Source organism: Orycteropus afer, unplaced genomic scaffold (assembly GCF_000298275.1).
Source record: "Orycteropus afer afer isolate SDZICR_OR568_19922 unplaced genomic scaffold, OryAfe1.0 scaffold00099, whole genome shotgun sequence".
NCBI classification, from domain to species: domain Eukaryota; kingdom Metazoa; phylum Chordata; class Mammalia; order Tubulidentata; family Orycteropodidae; genus Orycteropus; species Orycteropus afer.
The window spans coordinates 167,237-174,698 of NW_006921686.1; the positions used below are offsets into that span (position 1 = coordinate 167,237).

The 7,462-nt window shown below is 56.4% G+C and overlaps 1 protein-coding gene across 1 annotated transcript in view; it reads right to left on the reverse strand.

Moving 5' to 3' along the window:
* Positions 1-6,107, reverse strand: part of GYS1 (glycogen synthase 1) — a 20,475-nt gene extending 14,368 nt beyond the window's left edge. Inside the window, exons 1-3 of the mRNA XM_042781227.1 lie at positions 5,990-6,107; positions 4,435-4,616; positions 1,005-1,287 (exon numbers count right to left, since the gene is read on the reverse strand). Coding sequence (XP_042637161.1) covers positions 1,005-1,287; positions 4,435-4,616; positions 5,990-6,107 — 583 coding nt within the window. The remainder of the gene's footprint in view (positions 1-1,004; positions 1,288-4,434; positions 4,617-5,989) is intronic.
* Between the last annotated feature and the right edge of the window lie 1,355 nt (positions 6,108-7,462).

Genomic DNA, 7,462 nt, shown 5'->3' on the forward strand with positions numbered 1-7,462 from the left:
CAGAGCTCCCATTAACTGTCCCAGGGCATGGAAATGAAGTTTTTGAGCCTATTAAAACGTAGGAGGCAGTGAGAACACCAACATATGGGTCTCAGGCTGGGGGGGAGGTGTCTCCAAGCACGTCAAAGTCTCATCTGAGACTTTAATGTTCCGCCAATAGCAAAGGAGAGAACTACAAGCCCCAGAATTCCCTGCAGGAAGTCCTCCCTAAGAGCTATTGGTGGATGCCGTCAAACGGGTTGGGACCCACCCCGACCGTATGAAGAACAGAAGGAAACACTGAGGGGTCCTGCACCCTTCCTCACAGTTGTTGCTATGCTTCAGCTCATGGCTGCAGCCACCATGTCAGTCCATGTTGTTGAGGGTCTTTCTCTTTATCACTGACCCTCAGTTTACCAAGCACGATGCCCTTCTCCAGGGTCTGGTCCCTCCTGATAACATGTCCAAGGTTAAGTCGGACAAAATCTCGCCAGCATCCCTTCTAAGGAACATTCTGGCTGTACTGTTTCCAAGACACATTTATTCATTCTTCTGGCGTCTGTGAGATATTTGATACTCTTCACCAACATCGTGATTCAAACACATTTGTCCTTCGGTCTTCCTCAGTCATTGATTTTTCACGCTTTAAGGAGGTCTTTTGCAGCAGATTTGTCCACGTCAATATGTCATTTGATATCCTGACTGCTGCTTCCGTGGGGCTTGGTTGTGGATACACGTAAAATGAAATCCTTGACAACTTCAGTCTTTTCTCCATTTTTCATGATGTCGCTTATTGGTGAAGTTCTAGGGAGTTTTGTTTTCTTTACGTTGAGGTGTAAATGCTAAATGCTAATAGCTCAGAACCCATAAAATTCCAAGAAGGAAGCTGGGGTTGGGATTTCAGCCTCTGAGAAGAGATTGGGCCTTTGGATGGCCATGTCCCTAGAGGTCAAAGCTAATTCTAGGATCAAAAGAACTACAACTCCCAGAATGCTCTTGGGGAAAAAAAAAAAAAAACAACCCACCCAGCCACCCTCTGGCCCAGCGGCTGATGGGAGTTTTCTCTCTGGGCTGGGGCTGAAAAGGAGCAAGATAGGGGTTGACAGTGGAGCCTACCTCACCCAGGAACCAGGTGGTAAGGAAGCCAAAGAGGACGGCGTCGTTGGCTTCACGGTCGTACCAGGGCACCCCGATGTTGCAGGTGTCCCAGAGTTCCCCTTTCCAGCGCTCCAGGGCCCAGGCGGAGGCCCCCACGTCCAGGAGCACCACCAGGGGGCTCCCCTCAATCAACCAGCGGCCAAAATACACCTGGAGAGATCCACAGAGAGATTCGGGGCTTCGGCCACCGGTGTCTGGGACCAGCATCTGTGCCTCTTACGTCCGCAGGCTGATGTCTGGCCTTCCTGCCTCCGTTCTCTCACCCCCTCTTTCTGTATCTGGGTCTGTTTTATTCGCTGCCATATTTCTCTATGTGCTGCTAGTTTTTCCCACCAGAGTCGCCTTCCATCTTGGTTGCAGTGTTTTTCCCCTCGTTTTCTGTTCCTAACTGCCACCCGTCTCCCGCCTGCGACCTTCTTCCTCAACTTACAGCCACCTCTTTCCTGAGCCCTGTTTCTGTCCCTTCACTGCCTTGTTCTCGCACCATGCTAAGAGTCTCTCCTGGAGCCCTTGGCTGGTGTAAACAGCACGCTCGGCAGCGAATCAGAAGGTTGGCGGTTCAAGTCCATCCAAAGGCACCTCGAAAGAAAAGTCTGGCGACCTACTTCTGAAAAATCAGCCAATGAAAATCCTACGGGGCCCTGTTCTATCTGACATATGTGGGGTGGTCACGGGTGCACATCGACTCGATGCCACGGGTCTGTAATAATTTCTCCCACCTGCTGCCTTGTTTCTGGGCCTGCTGGCACGTTTCCCTTACCTACGGCTCTGCTGTTTTCTCCCATCGTCTGTTCTCCTGGACACTGCTTCCGCCTTCCTGTTCTCACCGCCATATTTCCTCCACCCCACAGCCTTATCTCTGCCCCTCTTGCTGTGTCTGACACTCGCTCCCTTCTTTCTCCGCCCATGGGCCCGTGCAGCCCGGCTTCGAACACCACCTGCCTTGTTTCCGCATCCCAGGCCTGCATCTTCCTACCCGCTGCCACGTTTCTAAATCTTGCTGTCTCATTTCTGCCCCTGCCACACGTCTCCCGCCTACTGTTTTCCTCCTGAGACCCAATCCCGGGCCTGCTGCCACACTCCCTGCCTGCCGCCAAGCAGTCCCAGTCTTCCACCTGTGGTTTTTCTCTGCCTGGGGACCCTGATCCCGAGGCCCCTCCCCCTTCCAGCTGTTGTCTGCCCTTTTGCTGTGGGGGGGGGCTATTCTTAGGCCCCCAGCACGTGGGGAGCAGCTGCCCTGGGGGAGGGACTGGACTCAGCTGCCCTAGGGTCCCCTAGGGACACTGTCCAGTCTGACTGGACTCCAGACCCTGCCCCAGAGCAGAGGCCATGAATGAATGAATTGCTGTATCTGTCCCTCCCCGACCTCAATTCTGGCCTGTGCTTTCACTCTCCCGTCTCAGGCCCGCTACTGGCACTTCCTTTCGGCGCTCACCCTTCAGTGGCCATCAGGTTTGGGGCCTCTACCTCCTCTCTTTAATCCCCGGATGACCTTTCTGTCTGTCCCATACTCGCTCACCCAGGTCTGTCTGCCTAGCTCTCCTCCCGCCTAGAGCGGACCTTCTCTTTGAAAACATCTATTTACCTACCCCTCGAGCTCCTGGGGCCACCCTCCCCTTTTGGGACATTCTGTCTGTCCATCCTTCTTTCTCCTCTACCTGTCCATCTGAACCTCTGTTGTTGTTATGTGCCGTCAAGTTGGATCCAACTCATAGCGACCCCTCCTTGGGTTTCCGAGGCAGTATCACTACAGAAGAAGATTGCCCAACCTTCTTTCCGAGGAGTGGCTGATGGGTTTGAACCACCAGCCTTCTGGTTAGCAGTCAAATGCCTTAGGCACTATGCCACCAGAGCTCCTTCTGAACCTCTAAGCGTGGCTATTTACAGTAATAGTTGGTGCTGATGACAATAACAGTTATGATGATAGCTAATGTCACCTCTCACTTGGTGCCAGGAACTCTGTTACTTTATAAAACCAAACCAAACCCACTGCCATCGAACCGACTCCAACTCATAGCGACCCCTATTGGGTTTCCAAGGCAGTAAATCTTTATTGTAGATTGCCCCATCTTCCTTCTGCAGAGTGGCTGGTGGGTTTGAACCACCCACCTTCTGGCTAGTAGTCAAATGCCTTAGGCATTGTGCCACCAGAGCCCCTTTTTTATAGTCATTAACTATTTCCCCCCCCAGCAACCCTCTACCCACACCCACTGACACCGAGTCCATTCCAACGCAACGCGCCCCTAGAGGACAGAGTGGAACTGCCCCATAGGGTTTCCAAGGCTGTCAATCTTCACAGAAGCAAAGCCCAAACCAAACCCACTGCTGTGAAGTCCATTCTGACCCACAGCGCCCCTAGAGGACAGAGTGGAACTGCCCCACAGGGTTTCCAAGGCTGTCAATCTTCACAGAAGCAAAGCCCAAACCAAACCCACTGTGTGGAGTGGAGTCTGACTCACAGCGCCCCTAGAGGACAGAGTGGAACTGCACCATAGGGTTTCCAAGGCTGTCAATCTTCACAGAAGCAAAGCCCAAACCAAACCCACTGCTGTGAAGTCCATTCTGACCCACAGCGCCCCTAGAGGACAAAGTGGAACTGCCCCACAGGGTCTCCAAGGCTGTCAATCTTCACAGAAGCAAAGCCCAAACCAAACCCACTGTGTGGAGTGGAGTCTGACTCACAGCGCCCCTAGAGGACAGAGTGGAACTGCACCATAGGGTCTCCAAGGCTGTCAATCTTTACAGAAGTAGACTGCCTTGACTGTTGCCCATGGAGCAGCTGATGGGTTTGAACCGCCGACCTTTTGGTTAGCAGCCAAATGCTTTAACCACTGCACCATGAGGGTTCGTACAACTCTGTAAAATGAATACAACTAGCATGTCCGTTACGCAGGTTCACACAGCCAGGAAGTAGAGAAGCTGACTTTGAACTTCAGGCTTCAGAACCTGGGCTCCCGGACACCTGTCTGACCTGAGCTCTGCCTGGCTGTCCATCTAGCTGTTTCTCTGGGCCTGACATCTCTGCCTCTTGGATTCATCTCTCAGTCTCCTTTGTACCCATAATTCCTCTGCCCATCCACCCATGTCTTAGGTTCTGGGATCCCTCCACTCACTCCTGGGCTCCTGCATCTGAGTGACTGTCAACCTTCCCCCCTGGGAAAGTGCTGTGTTATCCTGTGTGTCCGTCTGTCCCTCCCTCCCTTGCTGGGGCTTTCTACGCCTAGTCCCTTCTCCATCTGCGGCACCCACCCTGATCGGGGTCTGGCCACAAGCCCGCCTCACCAGACGGTGTCTCACCTTGCAGCCCTTGCTGTTCATGGAGTCCAGAGTCCTCTTCAGGGCCGGCGTGGGGGCCTCGAGCAGTTCCACCTGGGTCCTCACTCCCTGCTCCGTGTACGGCCCCACCAGGAAGTAATTGTCACCCCACTCATCCCCGGTCACCTTGGCCTTGGTCTGCAGCACCGTGTAGATGCCACCCACTGTGGGCCCAAGATCGTGAGGACAGGCCCCAACTGACTGAGGTGTGGGACCTGGGGCAGGGTGGGGGGTGGGGGGGCATTGGGGTCCCAGACTCCTGGGACAGAAGGAAACAGAGCTGAGAGGCCAGATTGCAAGTCAGGGGAAGGGGGCTGGGAGCCTGGCCTCCTGGGTCAGAGGGAGAGGAGCCTGGGGGCTGGCCTCCTGGGTCTGAGGGAGGAGAGGGCTTGGATTCCGGGCTTTTGGATCCAAGGAAGGACCTGGAGACCTGGCCTCCTGAATCTAGAGAATTAAGACATGGGGTCCCGAGGCCATTGGAAGCTGAGATACCCAGGAGCTAGGCCACCCCAGGCACCCCACGTGCGGTAACCAGGTCTCAGTTTCCACCCAGGCTCAGGACGCGAGGGGGTTGGGATGCCCTCCCCACGGTTGCCCAAGAGAAGGCTGATCGTCCCTCCCTGCCCTCTAGGGAGCCTCCTGACCTGTCTCCCAGTCTCCTCTCATTTCTCCACCCCAGACCCAGGGACCTCCCGGACCTCCAGGCCCTGGCGACTCCTGACTGTTCATCAGCCCTCATGGTGGGAGACCCCTGGGAGGCCCTCTCTCCCCTAAGATCCAGCAAAGCAAACCCCCAGCCCCTCATCCCTTCTGAGAAGTCAGATCTCGAGCTGCCAGGATTTTGGCCTCAGCCTCCTCCAGGGCCTGAACCTCGCCTTGGAAGCCCAGGGCACAGAAATCCAGGCCCTCAGCCACTCCCATCCTAGGGACCAGCCCCTGACCAATTTGGGACTTCCCTACCTCCCCACCGTTGCAGTACGCATGTGTCCAAGGCCACAGGCTTCTCAACCCCCAGGAACCCAGGGCACAGGCCCCGGGCTCCTTCAGAACCCAGGATTCTAGGCCCCCAATGCTCTCCTATCCCAGGACCTAAGAATTTGGGTCTCCAACCCCCTCCCATCTTTATTCTCAAGCGGCTGGTTCCCCACCAAAATTCATGCATCTTCCCCAAATCGCCAGTTCAATCACTTAGTCATTTTCCCCGGGGCACACACACTGCCCCGCTTTGCACTCAGAAGACCCTTTCCCCAGCCCTTCCCTGTGTAGGTCTCTCAGAAGCCAGTCTTCAGGTCCTGGAAATGTATCATTTTAGCCCCCTCCTCTTAAGACCCCGGACCTAGGCCTCTAGCCTCCCTTCATCTTAACAGTCAGACGACCCATCTCTCCTCCCAAGGCCCGGGAGACATACCCAGTCTCTCCCCAAGGGCACTGGAGTCATAGGCTTCTTGCCCAGGACCCGAGAGTCACTTCACCTAACTCCGGGCCCCCATCCCCGACTGCCCTTCCCGTCCGGGGCCCGGGAGCCCGGGGCGCTCACCCTTGTTGGCCACTTCCCAGGCCACCTCGAAGAGCACCGTGTTTTCCAGGTCGAACTCATCCTCCCAGTCCTCCAGTCCTGGCAGTGAGGACACGGATAAACTGCGGTTTAGAGGCATGGTGGGCGCGGAAGGAGGACTCCGAGGGTCACAGGTAGGTGCCCCGGAGGTGTCCGGGAAATGCACCGGGTGGGGCGCGGGACCGGGTCGCTACTGCCCAACGGGAAGTTTGCAATGCTCTCGGCTTCCTATTGCACGACCGCACCCCCACCACGCTCCGCAGCGTTAGGACCTAAGCTCGCTGCGGCCGCTTCGTCACTGAGCCTAGCTGCTCTCCTGCAGTGAAACCTGGCGGCCGCCAGGAGGCGGCGCCCGCCTCTCAGCCCACACTATTGGCCCGCATCTGGAGGCGGGGTTCCCGCGTCTCCTCATTGGTGGATAGGGTCTGGTTGGCTCAATACCGCCACGGCCCGAGAGGTCTACGTAAACCCTAGGGGGCGGGGCTTATTAGTGGGCTTAACGGAAGCGATTGGCCCACAGGTCTATCAATCTGAAGCTGGAGGACCCAAAGTGGAGGAAGGAGGGAGGGAGGGTAGGGTAAGGAGGAAAGGGAGCGTGGAGGACGTGTGGTTGCTCAAACAAGTGTCAAGAATTTTGCAGTCGCTTCAGCAACAAGGGCCGAGTAAAAAGAGGAGGAGCTTGGAGGCGTCGGGGACTGACCTAGACCATCCGGACACCCATCCTCCAGCTGGGCCTCGGTGGATGGGAGGGGCCGAAAACGTGAATGCTCGCCCCGCTTCGAGTAAAGTTTGCGTATTTATGAAGAACTACCGAGACCCTTGGACGACCTGAGAGCCTAGAGGGGCCAGAACGCCTCGCTCCTAGCGCGTTTCCGTTTCCGCTAGGACATTGGCGGTTAGTGAGCATCATGGCAACCGTGGTGAGTGTCGGCGCACGGAGAGGGAACCCGCATCCCGGAGTCTGAGAGTCGGGGGCTGGGGGGTCGGGAACCCAGAGACTGAGGGAGGAGTGGCCGGAGGTCAAGACTCCTGAGTCTGAGGGAAGAAGGGGCTGGGGGCTGGATTTCTCGGTCTCAGGGAGAAGGAGACCGGGACTCCTGGGTCTGTGGGACGAGAAAAGAAGAAGCTGGGGGCCCGGATCTGGAGTTGAAGTGGGTTTTAACGGCCTCAGTGGTCACATCTGACCCCACCGTTGCTGTAGGTTCCCCGACTCCTGTAGGGACGGTGAGCGGCCAGTTCTCTGGTCCGTTCCTTCAGGCCAGTGACGGTTGTAGTGTCCTGGGGCTGCCCAGCCGAGAGCCTTGGGGTTTTTGATGGCGCGAACGTCCTCTGAATTGCAAGGCTGGGAGGCTTTCCTGTGCGCTTGAGTCGCTTGGTGAGCCTTGAGCCCAGAGAGGCTGTGCTGCGAGCCACGATGCGTCAGTGGGGCGGAGGAAAGGCCTGGCGGCTGCGAGG